General features: G+C 36.5%; 1 protein-coding gene across 1 annotated transcript in view; it reads right to left on the bottom strand.

Moving 5' to 3' along the window:
- CFAP47 (cilia and flagella associated protein 47) overlaps nt 1–15,600 on the bottom strand; it is a gene marked incomplete at its 5' end in the record, with an annotated part of 281,148 nt that overhangs the window by 123,342 nt on the left and 142,206 nt on the right. The window contains 2 exons of the mRNA XM_062608026.1: nt 5,165–5,276; nt 15,060–15,233. Of these exons, the coding sequence (XP_062464010.1) occupies nt 5,165–5,276; nt 15,060–15,233 (286 nt within the window). The remainder of the gene's footprint in view (nt 1–5,164; nt 5,277–15,059; nt 15,234–15,600) is intronic.

The raw sequence follows: 15,600 nt of genomic DNA on the forward strand, positions 1-15,600 counted from the left end.
GAGAATGCTGAGGCTCTGAATGACTTTTTTTTTTTGCCTCAGTTTTTACTGGCAAATGCTCTGACCACACCACCCAAGACTTGGAAGGCAGACGCAGGGACTGTGAGAATGAAGACCTTAGGCCCACTGTAGGAGAGGATCTGGTTCGAGACCATCTTAAGAACCTGAATGTGCACAAGTCCATGGGACCTGATGAAATCCATCCACAGGTCCTGAAGGAGCTGGCAAATGAAGTTGCGAAGCCGCTGGCCATCATATTTGAGAAATCATGGCAGTCAGGTGAAGTTCCCAATGACTGGAAAAAGGGAAATATAACCCCCATTTTCAAGAAGGGGAAAATGGATGACCCAGGGAATTACAGACCAGTGAGTCTCACCTCTGTGCCTGGCAAAATCTTGGAGCAGATTCTCCTGGAAGGCATGCTAAGGCACATGAAAAACAACAAGGTGCTTGGTGACAGCCATCATGGCTTCACTAAGGGGAAATCCTGCCTGACCAATTTGGTGGCCTTCTATGATGGGGCTACGGAACTGATGGACAGGGGTAGAGCAGTTGATGTCATCTACCTGGACTTGTGCAAAGCATTCCACACTGTCCCGCGTGACATCCTTGTCTCTGAATTGGAGAGACATCAATTTGATGGATGGACCACTCGGTGGATAAAGAACTGTCTGGATGGCCGCACACAAAGAGCTGTGGTCAATGGCTCAATGTCCGGCTGGAGACCAGTAACGAGTGATGTCCCTCAGGGATGGGTATTGGGACCGGTCTTGTTCAACATCTTTGTCGGTGACATGGACAGTGGGATTGAGTGTGCCCTCAGCAAGTTTGGCGATGACACCAAGCTGTGTAGTTCGGTTGATACACTGGAGGGAAGGAATGGCATCCAGAGGGACCTTGACATGCTTGTGAGGTGGCTGATGCCAGCCTCATGAATTTTAACCATGCCAAGTGCAAGGTCCTACACCTGGGTCAAAGCAATCCCAGGCACAGCTACAGGTTGGGCAGAGAAGAGATTCAGAGCAGCCCTGCGGAGAAAGACTTGGGGGTATTGGTCGATGAAAAACTTAACATGAACTGCCTTCAGTGTGTGCTTGCAGCCCAGAAAGCCAACCGTATCCTGGGCTACATCAAAAGGAGCATGACCAGCAGGTCGAAGGAGGTGATCCTGCCCCTCTACTCTGCTCTTGTGAGACCTCACTCGGAGTATTGTGTACAGTTCTGGTGTCCTCAATGTAAAAAGGACATGGAACTGTTGGAACAAGTCCAGAGGAGGGCCATGAGGATGATAAGGGGACTGGAACACCTCCTGTATGAAGGGGATAGGCTGAGAAGGTTGGGGCTGCTCAGCCTGGAGAAGAGAAGGCTGCATGGAGACCTCATAGCAGCCTTCCAGTATCTGAAAGGGGCCTCTGGGGATGCTGGGGAGGGACTCTTCATTAGGGACTATAGTGACAGGACAGGGGGTAACGGGTTAAAATTTAAGCAGGGGAAGTTTAGATTGGATAAAGGAAGTAGTTCTTTACTGTTAGGGTGGCAAGGTACTGGAATGGGTTGCCCAGGGAGGTTGTGAATGCTCCATCCCTGGCGGTGTTCAAGGCCAGGTTGGACAGAGCCTTGGGTGACATGGTTTAGTGGGAAGTGTCCCTGCTCATGGCAGGGGGGTTGGAACTAGATGATCTTAAGGTCCTTTCCAACCCTAACTGTTCTATGATTCTATAAATTAAAAATATGACTGCAATTCATGCTAGCTGTTTTTCATCTGGCAATTTTTCTACTGACAAAAAATAGATTTGCTTTATAATCTCTATTTTGAATGGGAAAACCTCTACAATGATAAATGTAAATTCTAAAGTTTCTGCATATCCTACTTTTTGTTGCTATTCTGCATCTAAATTAATTATTCCCTGTGTTAATGAAAAGAAATTAGACTAATTGCTAAGACTTATACATAGGAGAAATGAGAAAGTGGCAAATCCTGCTGTCAACTACTATTCTTATATGGGTTTGTAGCATTTAATAAAAAGGTGAATTTTTTTTTTATTTATAATTCTTACTGTCTGTTCTTAATATGACAATGAAACCATGATATGAAAGCGTACAGAAGTATGCAACTGCACTAGGATGCACTAGAAGGAAAGGGTATGCTGTGGACCGTCTTGTCAGGCAGTGCCATGTATGAATAGAGAAGCCCTCCTTCAGTGAACTCCAGTGACCCAGCAGTGGAGGTATGCCAGAGCCATTCATGAAAATCAAGCGACCAGAAGATCCTTCTAGCTTTGTCTTCATTACAGATTAATTAGATTCCATTTGTTATGGTGATGCAGTTGAAAAGTGCTTACAGCAAAGGTATGGACAGGTCCTGAAAATACAGCCATGGCTACAAGAAGATAGGTATTCCTCCCACATATGACTTTATGATTCCATTGAAATTAGAGCAATCAGTGAAATTTGCAGAATTCTGTCAAAGAAAGAAATGGAACTTTTTGTTGGGCTTTTTGTGTTGCTTTTTTTTAATCAGATTTCACACAACTATTGAACAGAAAAAAACTGTTAAACAAATAAGTTTAATCAATTCATCTGCAGGCCAGAATGTATTGGCATAATCTTCATCATCTCAATAAAACTGGCCTACAGCTACAGTCTGACAGGCCACGGCATGTAATATACTGCCTTTTCTCCTCAATGTAAGGAAAAGTTCCAAGTAGCACAAAAGCCTGGTGCTTACTTAGTACAGAAACAGTTAAAAATGTAAATGAAATATGATATATAAAATTAGAAAGCTTATTTACAAAATTTAGAAAAATTTTATGGATGAAAGAACACTGACTATAACGATGTATTTTTTGCACAAGAAATGTTCAAGCATTAAAAGCTTTTCTCTATTCTGGAAAAATTCTGGTCTATTCTGTGGAAAGCAGAAGTGAGTTTGATAAAAGATAAAGTAATAAGTAGAAGATGCTTTATCAAACCTAAGGGAAATTGGTCTATTATTTAGAAAATAGATTGCTAAGGAATTTTATCTAGTGCCAGAATCTTGTGTGAGATATTAACTATTATTTCAGCGTTAAAGCTGTCATAAGCTACAAACCAGCAGAAGCATATAATATTAGCCTTCTATTGGAATGCTTCCAAATAGACTTTTGAAAAGAACTGGACCCATTTTCAGCTTAGCAATTATAAAATAGCAAGAAGGAAAGAAAAAAAAAAAAAAAATTTTTGCAGCTATATAATTTTGCAACAAAAAGAACTTTGAATGTAAAGAAAAAATGCAGACCATTTACTCAGTACAGCAATTTGTATGGTGAAAGTACTTTCATGAGTTTATTCTAATATGACAAAAACAGTACTAAAATGCCAAGGCTACAAAGTTTTGTACTTACAAGTTAAGGAGTTTTAAATTTTAAATCATCCAGTAGCACTATGACAGAGATGTCCAATAGGTATCCAAATAGTTGTTCTTTTTTCCACACAGAATAAGATTTATTCATTCACTGGATAGCTTTTGAACACTGCTTTCTATTTTCAATTAGTCAACATTGTGTCCCCATGGGTCATTTACTTCCCTCTGAACAAATTCACCAAACTGAATAAAGAGTACCTTTCTTTTCGGGGGTTTAAATTATACCTTATCTCTAGTATCTTGACCTAGAAAGGACTACAAGTCCTGAGTTCTAATTAATTCCCACTTGAATCACCTACATCTAATCTGTGATCCTCAAGCTTCAGGCTGGCTGCTGAACAATCCTGAAAGTGCCAAAAATGCACATGTATCTCAGCTTTGACATTAACGTTTCCCAGAAGGTGAAAATTCTTCTTTGGGTACACATATTACTTCCCAGCCTTGCACAGTATGAAGCAGACCTGAATCCACAAAGTAAGCAGTTCCTTAGCTAGAACACCTTATAGTTAGGTTTGTATCAGCTAACATCAGAGAGTGAAATCAGCTGTCCTTCAGACTATGACAGTGGCTTTCCTTTCCTCCACCCCTCTTTCTAGTACAGCAGCTGATTAGGGAACATGCACAGATCTCTGTGATGCAACCAAAACTGTCCCCACTGCAGAGGAAGAAGGAACATGACTTCCTAAGGTAGTGATTAAAGCAAGCACTGGGCCAGGAGGTGGATGGTAGATAACTGGGCCCTGTCTCTTTTCAAAGGATAACTTCAGACTTCTATGAAGTTATTTTAAAGCACAAAATAAATAAACTGTTTTCTAGGAAAGGAAAAAAAGAGCATACATCGTTTCCCACCTTTTGAACCAATAACTTTTCTGTCAGGCTAGAGAGACTGATTGTTCTCTCTTTTTCTCACTTAGTGAAGATGTAATAATTCTAAACATAATGCAAACCATTATAATAGAATTTAGGTGAATGACAGAACATAGGAGATTTCAATCTGAACATGCCATCACCATGCCTTTGAAGGCATGGCTATAACCACCTGGTATTAATTTGCTGTATGATAGATCCCTTGGAACCTCTTCTACTGAAACTTTCAGCATATATAAAAGAACTGGGGATTTTCTAAACCAGAAGAGAATATTCCTAAATCTTTAAAGCCTGAAAAAAAAAGGCATAAGTTAAATTATAGTATATCTTCAGTATTTCCTGGTGAAGACTCTTGATGGTCACAAGTTTCATTGAAAGCTGACTCTTCTTCTTCATAGAAACTGATTTTTTTCTCAGGGATACAAATATAGCGAGAAGGCATTGAAGTTTTCTTGTTGTACTAGGCCAAGCTTGCCTTGTGGCTAACAGGTTGAACTTTAGTCTAGGGGAAGAATCAAATTCTGCCTTTAAACCTTTGATTCTGGAAGCATTAAGGTAACCAGCTATTCAACAGCTATTTAATTTGGAAAATTAAATTTAAAGCCAAGAACTTGGCGATAGTTCAAAATCATTATTAAATCAAATTTCACGGAACTAATTTAATGCATAAAGTTGCACATATGCCAGCATTTTTGAAGGACCTGACCACATATTTAGCAGTAATAGACCTTTACAAATAAAAATATGAGCTGCATTAAAAGCTAGTTTTACCAGTAATTATAGCCTTATTCTAGAAGAAAGGTCATGTTGAACAGAAATGCAATCATTAAATGTAAGCAGGTTTAATCTGCTAATTTACAGGGATATTTTATATATTTGGGTTCTATATTGTACCTTGAAAGACTCCTCGTTTCCACGGAGACACATTCAAAGTATAAGCAACTTTGTCACCTGGTTGTACCGTAATAACAGATGCACCACTCACTATTGAAAGATCTGAAAATACCTGGAGAAGAAAATTCATAAAGAATCAAAAGTAATCAAAAGCAAGTTACATTTGCAAGAACACTACAGACACAATATCCATTCTACTTGTTTTGAAAAGTAGAATATGAAGTATGCTATTGTTAAGTTGTAACCTTTATGCACATGAAAAGAATACATAGTGTAAGAGTAGTGCTGATATATACAGATCATATTAAGCACAGATTTTGAAGTCCTTGCTCCATGTGAGTAAAAGTATCTTACATAGATCATGGAACTACTTACATATGTATAGATTTGCACAGACAGACTCTTAGTATTTTACATACATTTTCTTTAGAAGTGCAACAAAGAGGCTTAATGGTAATGATCTACCTAAGCAGAGCAAAGCAAAATCTTAAGTGTCATTTTAACATCAATTGCTATACCTCAAATTATAATAAACCATGCTTTTGGATATATTTTTTAAATGACATGTTTGCAATGGCACACACAGTAACTATATGAATAATGAAGACCGATACAATTTTCATATGTTGAATTTTAGATTTTGTAAACTGTAAAGCTGATTGTAGGAATACAGGCTGAGAGTATTTTTGAATTGCATCTTGTCTCTTCATCACCTGTATAAGTTTGCCACAGACAGACTATGATCAGCTGCTCATGTAAGAGATGTTAAATTTTGAGGCAGTATCAACCAAAGCTAATGATTATCTGCTTGAGCCACTGGATATGCAGAAAGCCAACAGGCAGACTGCATGAATGGTTCTGTTCACACCCTCTCTTCTGTTACCTCTGCCACTGTGTGAAGCAAATGCTGAGTGACAGCATTTTAAACTGACACTGCAGTTTCTGCAGAGGACATAAGGTGATGGGTGATGATTTTCCACGGAGGCATGCAGTCCTTTCAGAAAAACTTTTCAGGATACCATGTAATACTGTAGCATGTGGGAATTTCTTATTACCTTAAATAATAAAATTGTATCTGTGCTGTTCAGGGAAATTTTGAAGTGAAACCACAAGTCAAGTTGGAAAAGCTCCCTAATGACTTTTTTTTTCAGCTCATCTATTCATATATTTTCCATATATTTTACAATAGTAAAAGCATTAGCTGCATGGACCATTTTCTTCCTCCCAAAAGTTACCTTTATGTTTTTAGTAAATAAGTTCTGTTTGTATTTTCTGGAGAAAACAAAAATAAAATTCTAAGATTATCTTGTCTTCAATTACAGCAAATCATTGCCTATAATATTTGTCCTGTCTTGGGTATTTGTGTTAATATAATCATTTGTTCAAGTGCTAGTACAACCTGGAACTCCTATTCCAAGTAAAGGAATAAAAACCTATAAGGCAACAATCTTCCTCTTCCCCAATAAATCTGCATTTCAAGACAAATATTAGAAGTCTCACAACTGAAAATAATAGGAAAATAGACTAATTGTCAAAGAAAAAGAAATACACACAAACCCAAAACAAATAACAAAAAAAAAAAACAAACACAAAAAAACACCACTACCAACAACAACAACAACAAAAAAAGAACAGGCCAATAAGAGAATGCTGGAAGTCCTTGTTGAAGGGAAAAAAAAAATAATTGGGGAAAAATATCTTTAACTATTAACAACAAAGAGGAAGAGAGGGGCTGTTACACACTGAAGATGAGCAAGTTTCATTTTATACAAGATAAACAATAAATTACACGTGAACCTACATTTATGGACTACTCTATTTCAGTTTACTTTGAATAAAATGCAGAAAGTAGGGTAATACAGTTTCTGTCAAAAGCTGGATATATCAGACTAGTTTCTACCAAAAATGTCAAAGTGAAAGGAACACTACATTCAGCCAATCAAGAGAAGTTTTAGATACCTTTCCAAAGAGAGTATTGAATTAACAGAAGCTAAATTATTTTAAAATTGTTAACTTTAAGAAAGTGATTGTATAACCAGACAGGAAAAAAATGACTGTAAGTCAGGAAGTCATGTTACATACATATATGGGCACTGCTTCAGTATCCGAGAGTGCTCTTTTTCCTCCCTTGTGTCTAAAATTTGGTCTTCCTGATAATGCTTTGGTTTAACAACGTTTCTACTAGTTCAGTTATAATCACACTTCTCCATAAACACACATGCTTCTAATTTGCTACACAGCCCAATCCCAGGATTTTTAAATTCTAAATAGCCTTTTTCATGTCGTTCTGCTTTCTGACCATTTCCCAAACTCTTCCTAAAGCTATTATTGTCCTCACTCACAAGCATATCCTACATACTGCTTCATGGCTGCATGCCAAGATGAAATCTGCATGCACATTGCTATTTCATGTAGTTGTCCCTTCAAGGGCAGAACGACAACTGTGGTATGCTTCAAAATGCCCCAAGTGTAAATGATCAGAGAACTGGGACTGCAAGGTAAATTACTGTACACACTCCTCCTCCTATCCTCTCCAGCAAGGACACAAATGTTTTCCTTAGTTCTTTAAGTCTTAAGGAAGATTTTAAGAAGACTGTTTAAAGCTATGCAAGCCAAAGAGTTGGAATTCTGGTTTCACAATACATAAAATAGGAAATTAAAATGCAAAAATGAGCACATCTGAAATTGAAAACTTCCCACTGAATTCAGAAATAAAACATCTATCAGCAGTACTGTATTTAACATTTTTATTATACATGTAGTTTCACAGATACTATTTATGATGTAAAATAATTTGTTCTAAGAAAAAACAGATTATGAAACCTGGATATGAAACACAATTGAGTACTGAAGGCTTCCCTTATGAGCTCAAGTTTCAGCTGAAAACCTTAAATCTGAATGCCTATTTTTGTTTTAATTTAAGCATTAATATAACTCAATGCTGAATCAACTAATCTATGTTACTATCTAAACATTTGTGCCAAGAGAAACCTGTAGTTCTGTTCATGATTTTGCAAAATTTACAAACCCAAATATGAACAAACCCCCATGACTGCACATGCATTGCTTCTGTATCATTCTTTCTATTGACTTTCCCTGACTGAAAATCCTGAAACTTCAGCTTCTAATACACAACAAAGGCTTGTGCCATCACTGCCACTATGTCCTCACCCTTCTCTTATTTAACTGATATATATTGAATTGGGTTTCACAATGAGACAGTTCTTAATAAATACACCTTTAAGAAATAAGGCAAAAATAGCAATGTTGCCTGTTTTCTAGCTCTAGTGCTATATACTTAAGCTTAAAAGGAAACAACTTTAACAAACAGATTTTCACTCTATTATGTTCTGCTGCTAGTATAAATCCAGTATAAATAAAAACTAACGGACAGACTAAAGTATCAGTTTCTGGAGTGAAAATAGAAATAGGCTTAGGATCACAGCAAGAACTGCTGGGTATCAGAAGTCCCATTGCTTTTGTGAGACAAGAAGATTCTGAATATTAGAGTAGGGTCCTAAAGTGTGTCAAAGAAATAGTAATTTCATTATTTTTCTGGCCATTATAAATCCATTTTAAAAATTATACATAACTGCTGCTGCCTCAGTATGCTATCAACTTTCCTACTTCAGTCATGAAACTTGAACTGTGTAATTTGGGAATGATCAAAGCAAACCTGAAAGACAAAAACCTTGTCTTAAAGGTATTCCGATTGATATGAGCAGGCCAAGACAAAAATAGTGAAACTGTAGCATTTAGCAATGGTTTGACACTAGAAGAGGGTGAGAACTCTCACGTTATTGATGCATACAGAGTAAATTAACTGGCAGTGTTCTGGGGACAGATGCTCTCATGACAACCATGGCACAGGACAAAGGATACATTGTGTTCTATACCCATCCAATACCAAAAAATTAAGCTCCTTTTAGGATGGAATTGTATGAAGGTTGTTACATCCTTGCACTATCACTCAGAAAAAAAGAACTGTAGAATAACACAAAGAAACCAAATGCAAATTAATATTAAATTTATAAATTTGACTCTGCAGAAAATTTTCTCAAATTAATCCATCTCCAATGATTTAATTTTTAAATTGTGGTATTCTCCATTGTCTTATACTTCAGGTCATTGTATACACACAGCCAGAAAGTATAAATGGAGCAGTTTTATGAAATGTTACAGTTTTAAAATAATTTATCAGTCAGAGGTTGAAAACTCATTCTGCAGACTGTAATATGGCTATTTAATATGAAAAGGAATGGAAAAGGGATAACTAAAAAATTATAGCAATTTTTTCTTTTTTCCCCAGAGTTGAATAACCAAATAAGCATAACTTCAAGAATGGCAACTGATACTTCACGCTAAAGTAGTGAACAGATGTACAGAACTTAATTAAATATATCCATCTCTTTGCATACAAAGTTAGTAATATGTTCAATATTTCCACTTGAAAATAGTTTCTCAAGTCTGTTTAAAAATATTGACAGACTCTGCTTACTAAAACATAAATGTTCCTCTGCGCTAGGCCAGAACAGGGTCTGTAAGAGTCACTGAACGATCCCACACTCAGATATTTTCAGTGCTGTCAAGAATGACATATGTTTAAAGTGAAACTCCCATTACTTTCCCTCATCCTTCTTTCAGCACATACCTTGCAAGTGCCTTGAGTTATTAGGAATTAATTTAATTCTTGCAATGTCACTACACTGAAATAAAACATCTTTGCATTGCACTGAATATATCCCCCCAAACAATTCCTACCTGTTACCTGCAACCTGCATTTCTGCATAATGAAGAGTGCTACATAATCCAGAGTCATAAATCAGCCAGTCCAGCTGACAAGACCACTAACCTATCTGGCAGACAATGTGGAAACAAAAAAGACTGAAATTGGAAGGATAGATAGGAAGATTATGGAATACATAGATTTTTGTGGTTAAAGAATGCAAACTTGATGAGGCTATATGACCTTCAGCGATTAGGTTATTGAGTTGCATGGAATTTATTCCCAGGAAATCTCACAAATACTCAACCTTCATGTCATTCTTTCATTGACATTGTAAAAATATAAAATGGTTACATAGAGAACTGAGAGAGGACTGAGATAGAAATGCATTGAAGAACAAGGGATTTCATACTTCTTGATTATGTACTTACTCTACAATACTTTTGGAAATTACAAATAGCTTCTACAACCTAATACCCAAAAGGTAATTTAACTGAGCCTTGAGAATTCTCTGGAGACTTTACTTTAATGATGTCTATTTTGAACAGCACTGGGAAAAACACATTTTATATTTTTACTGCAAAACCAAGCCTTGCAAGAATTAGGCACTTTTATAGATAAAGTTACTATCAAAGGTGTCATTAGTAGCAACCATCAACACACCAGACAATTATTTATATCTGTCTGACAGAGTTTTATATAAAATCCCAAAAGAAAATACTATAAAAAATTTTGTTATGAGACTGACAGACTGGATTTTCATAGAAATACTTTACATGTCCTACTCTTGTAGGATGATTTGAATCTAATTTTACAGCCACTAAAATCCACTTATGTTGTAGTCACTAAGCTTATATAAATTCAACACCAGAGAAGGATGTATTCTCTGCCTCTGTTATATGTGCACAATTCTTTATGAATTCTGTTGTGACATTTTTTCAGACCCAGGAGTGAGTTAATCACAAGAAAGACTGTTGTAATATCCCCTAGAAAAGCCATGAAGAGCACAGTGGCAGTATTTCCCTGAGGTTTACACATCAATCAGCAGAAAATAGTTCATAAAAACACTCACATTTTTCAAGGGAATTTATGGAAATTGTTTTTTTAATCATAGAAAGCTTTGTGGGCACAGAAAGTGTTTTGCTTGGCACTTTTAAAGGTAGACTGATGGAGTCATATGCATGACCTCCACTGAATTCCAAAGGGACTTTTCTCCCCAAGTCTCTTTGATACATATTAATGGTTGCACAGACAACCACACATCCAAAAATTGATTCTCCAGACAAGATCACTCCATATATGTTTGAAATGGGAAAAGGAAGAGAGCTTTTCAGAGGGAAGAGGGTTTTCTTAATGGAGGAAAGAAAAGACTTCCCTCTTCCTCCTCCCAGACTTAACTTCCATTATAAACAGTCACTTTTTCAGTAGTACTCTTATTTTGGTGAATATAAATATAATGAACACTGAGAAACAGAGTAGCATATATACAATGCAATTATTTTTTTAATGAAATTAGTTTTTATTCATTTTATAGTTTAATATATTCAGTTATTAAAATTTAACAGTAAAGCTAAATTTACACCTCAAAGGCAAAATTACCCAAGTATTAATTCAGCTAAATTACTTATCGCTAGGTAGTCATTGTGCAGTAAATTGTTTATGGACAAGCCTGTAAATTATTATGCTCATCAGCTACTGACACATCTTGTATCTTTCTAGATATAATCTGAGCCTTATTACTTCAGTAAATTAAATGCTCCTTTTTTTTTTCAGAAAATATCATGTATGTTCCAGTGTGCCTATGAGAAGTTAACTTGATAATAAATACACTCCATCAATGGAGAATGTACAGCGCAAATCAACCAACCAATTCAACGATGAAGATATTCATTAGCCAATGTCGTGGATTAAACCCAGTCAGGTAACTCGTTCACTCACTCCCCCCCTTCTTTCCCTCCCCCTACTCCCAGAGGGATGGAGAGGAGAATTGAAAAGAATGCAACTCCCACAGGTTGAGATAAGAACAGTTTAGTAACTAAGGTATAACACAAATCACTACTGCTACCACAAATAATAATAATGATAAAGGAAATAACAAGGGAAGAGAATACATCACCTCACCACCAGCCAACTGATAACTCGCCACCACCCCAGCCCGACCAAGCACCGACCCATACCTCCTCCAACCCTGCAGTTCCCCAGCCCTTCCGGCTAACTCCCAGTTACATCCTGGGCATGACGTGCTGTGGTATGGAATACCCCTTTGGCTAGCTTGGATCAGGTGTCCTGTCTCTGCTTCCTCTCCGCTTCCCCTCCTCCCTGGCAGAGCATGAGGCTCACAAAGTCCTTGGCCAAACCAAAATATCAGTGTTATCAGCTCTGTTCCCAAGCTGAAAGTCAAAACACTGCACTGCACCAGCTACCAAGAAGGAGAAAAATGACTGCTACTGCTGAACCCAGGACAGCCAACAAAGTTACAAAAAATCCCACCAAAACCATTTCTCAAACTATTACTTTTTGTATTATCTTTGTTCTGTCTCCACCAAAGCTAACAAGATTTCCTCTACCTAACCATCAATTTAGCTAAAAGACAATATGGTAAAATTTCAAAAATGCTGGATTATAAAGGAGAAGGAGTTGGTCTGTCAGCAATGGCCTTCAAGAGAAACACCAACAAAGACAAAATCACCACGCAACAGGCAGCATGGAATGAACAACAAAATTAGTATCAATTCTTTTTCCTGTTGCCCTTTGTACTCTACACTTCTGAGTAAATAAAGTTTATTTTGCATTTCTAACAAGGTTGTTGATTACAGTTCCCTCTTAGAGGAGGTTTTCCCCTTTCTCCAAATATCCAGACAACAGGGATCATATACTGTATTTATTAAAACTTAATTTACTAACTAACTGTTTTGGAACTAAAAGTGAGCAAATGATCTTCACTTATTACAATAGCACAAGACTCTACATGACATCAGATGGAGAATGCTAGAAGGAATTAATATTGCTGAGGACACAGTTTTCAGACACTGGCAGGTTTTATAGTAATGCCTTTTTAAACAATTCCAGCCAACCTTGCTTCAATAACTGTTCTACAACAGCTTCCAGGTAAAATCCTAGCATAGAGAAAACACATTATTCACACCGGTTATTATATGCACACAAGCATGAAATAGCTGACCCTACTACTTTTCTCACAAAAATCCCAGAGCAAAAAGAGCACTTTAAAGTACTCTAAAGCAGTACTTTACAGAGGAAAACATAAAATAAAGGCAAAACAAACCACCAAAACACGAATAAAGAAAAAACATCTAAACCACAGGTTTTTGTATTCAGAGAACACCCGCAAGGAGGTCAAAGTTCAACTACCCCCAGCTCACTCTGGAATAGTTGAAACTGGTGTAGTTAACAATGTTTCTGAAAAAGATATACAAATAATAATGTATTCTTTTTGAATTTTGATATTTCAATGTCTTTCACTTTAATTGGCAAAAAAATATTGAGTTTGCACTCAATGGGAAAGCAGACGGGACAGCTCTCTTTATAGCTTTCAAAAACATTCACTTCTTTCAGAGCTAAAGCTATAAACATATGAGAAACGTAAATGCACTCACGTGTAAAAAGCTAAGAATGTTGAAAACAAAAATGTCAAAACTGGTGATGCCCAATTTCCTGCTTTGGAATACATTTCCTACTACTTTGTTTGGCAGGCTTAATAATGAGTCAAAACCTAGGAACATGAAGCTGAACCTTTTTATAACAGGCAAAGTTTATCAAATGTAAATCCTCCTGTAATAACGAAAAATTAGAGACTAGCAAGAGCTTAAGGAAGGATTTCACACTGCCATGAGTTCTCATTAACCAGCAGAAGAGTGCTACTGGTACACACATGATCTCTCTTTATAAAATAAGGTGAGGCTACTCTCTATCAATATCTGTCATTTTCAGTAAAGCAGCATTTGGTGCTACTGGCTCCAAGGCAGAAAAAAAAGGTCACTCATTTCATGAGTCCACACTAGGTAGCTAGTCAGGTTTTACCTTCTAGCAAATGGTATTACAGCCATAGTATCTAGATGCTATCTACTCTATATTTAAATGCCATAATAGAGTCACAAATAGAGCTTTTGTTGAGTAAGGTCCAAAATGTTCTTACTCAGGAACCTTCTCTGCAGCTGAGAAAAAAAGCAGAAGTCATCTTATTTGCCCCAATGTACATTCTTCACCTGCTGACATATGACATAGGGTCCTACACATAGATAAGGAAGGTGAAGAATACTACTGAAATACTTTTACCACTTTGAAATTAAACATTGATGCAAATAAATGGTAGAAAAATCCTGCAGTTACAATAATACAACAGTATTTCTAATAAGAGAATGTGATTGTGTAAATACAGTTATAAACCAATGAAAAATAAGGATTATATTTAATAGGAAAAAAAACCTTCCTGAGCAGAGAAACCAAGAAAACTGTATTTTCTAAGAATTTATCTTATATCCACTGAAGTCACAAATACCTCAGCACCTGATCCATATCTGCAGTGACCCATTGCCTTTGAACAACTCCAGTTTGTTATTTCCTCTGAAATTTCTTTCCCATCAGGAAACAAACACAGTATTCCCAACTTCCTCCAACATATGTGAAACAATAACTGGGCAAAAGACACTAACAGTAATTACTGCAATGACTGACTGTCCAGACCATAAGACCATTAGACACAGTAAGCTCATTCTGCAATCTTTCCCTTAGGAAGATTTTTTTTTTTTTTTCCCTTTTCCTGTAATATACTAATGTTTTATGAAGGTTTCAGAAACTCTGTAATTCTCAAGCCACTTCTGATTTCAAAACTGATGGATCTGGCCACTGTTTCAAACCCGTGGAGGAGGAAGGGAGGACAGACTAGAGAATGAGCAAAGCTTTGTCTCCTTAGGAACCAGCCTTAAAAACCAGGAAAGCTCTTTCCATGGAATATACAGTAAAATCATACACTATTTCATAGATATCCTGACTGTAAACATATACATATACTGTAAGCTATAGTTTTATATATGTCACAGATACATGAATTTTAATAATATATCTGCATTTAAAATAATATTTGCTACTGTAATACATAATTCAGCGGTTCTTGGACAGAAAAATAGTTGCAATATTATTGCAAAAATTTACCTTGTATATCAACTTGTGCTTGGTATAATTGGGTACCCATAAAATTTTTTGAATGACATTTTTCACTTGGCAATCCATCACAACACAGCCCTGTGACAGCGGTTTCTTCCCTATTCCCTTAAGGTTAAAGATGGTTTCAGTGCCAGCTGTGTTATTTCGCAAAATAAGCCTTCCCTATGACAAAAAAAAAGATGAAAAAAAAAAAAAGGAATCAGCATTATAAAATTCCCCTTTGGCTGGCAAATCAACTCCATTAGTTTGTTAATCTTAAATCCAGATAACAAAGCATGCTTACAAGAAAGTGTTTCTATTGACTTTTGTAGTTCTTAAGCAAACTCTGCTGTTAAACAGAGAAGAAAACTAAATAAACAAATGTGGTGGGTTTTTTTTTAATTATGAAAATTAACAATACAAAGCCTTCATATTTCCAGATTTTATACTTCTTGGTTTCTTCTTTGAAAACAAATATCCAAGAAAATATGTTCCCATGCGTACTTATCCGTCATATAAAATAGAACTTTGCTCAACCATTTCCATCTGT

Source organism: Pezoporus occidentalis, unplaced genomic scaffold, assembly GCF_034315485.1.
Source record: "Pezoporus occidentalis ecotype Australia unplaced genomic scaffold, CSIRO_AGI_Poc_V1 ctg129, whole genome shotgun sequence".
Lineage (NCBI taxonomy): Eukaryota > Metazoa > Chordata > Aves > Psittaciformes > Psittacidae > Pezoporus > Pezoporus occidentalis.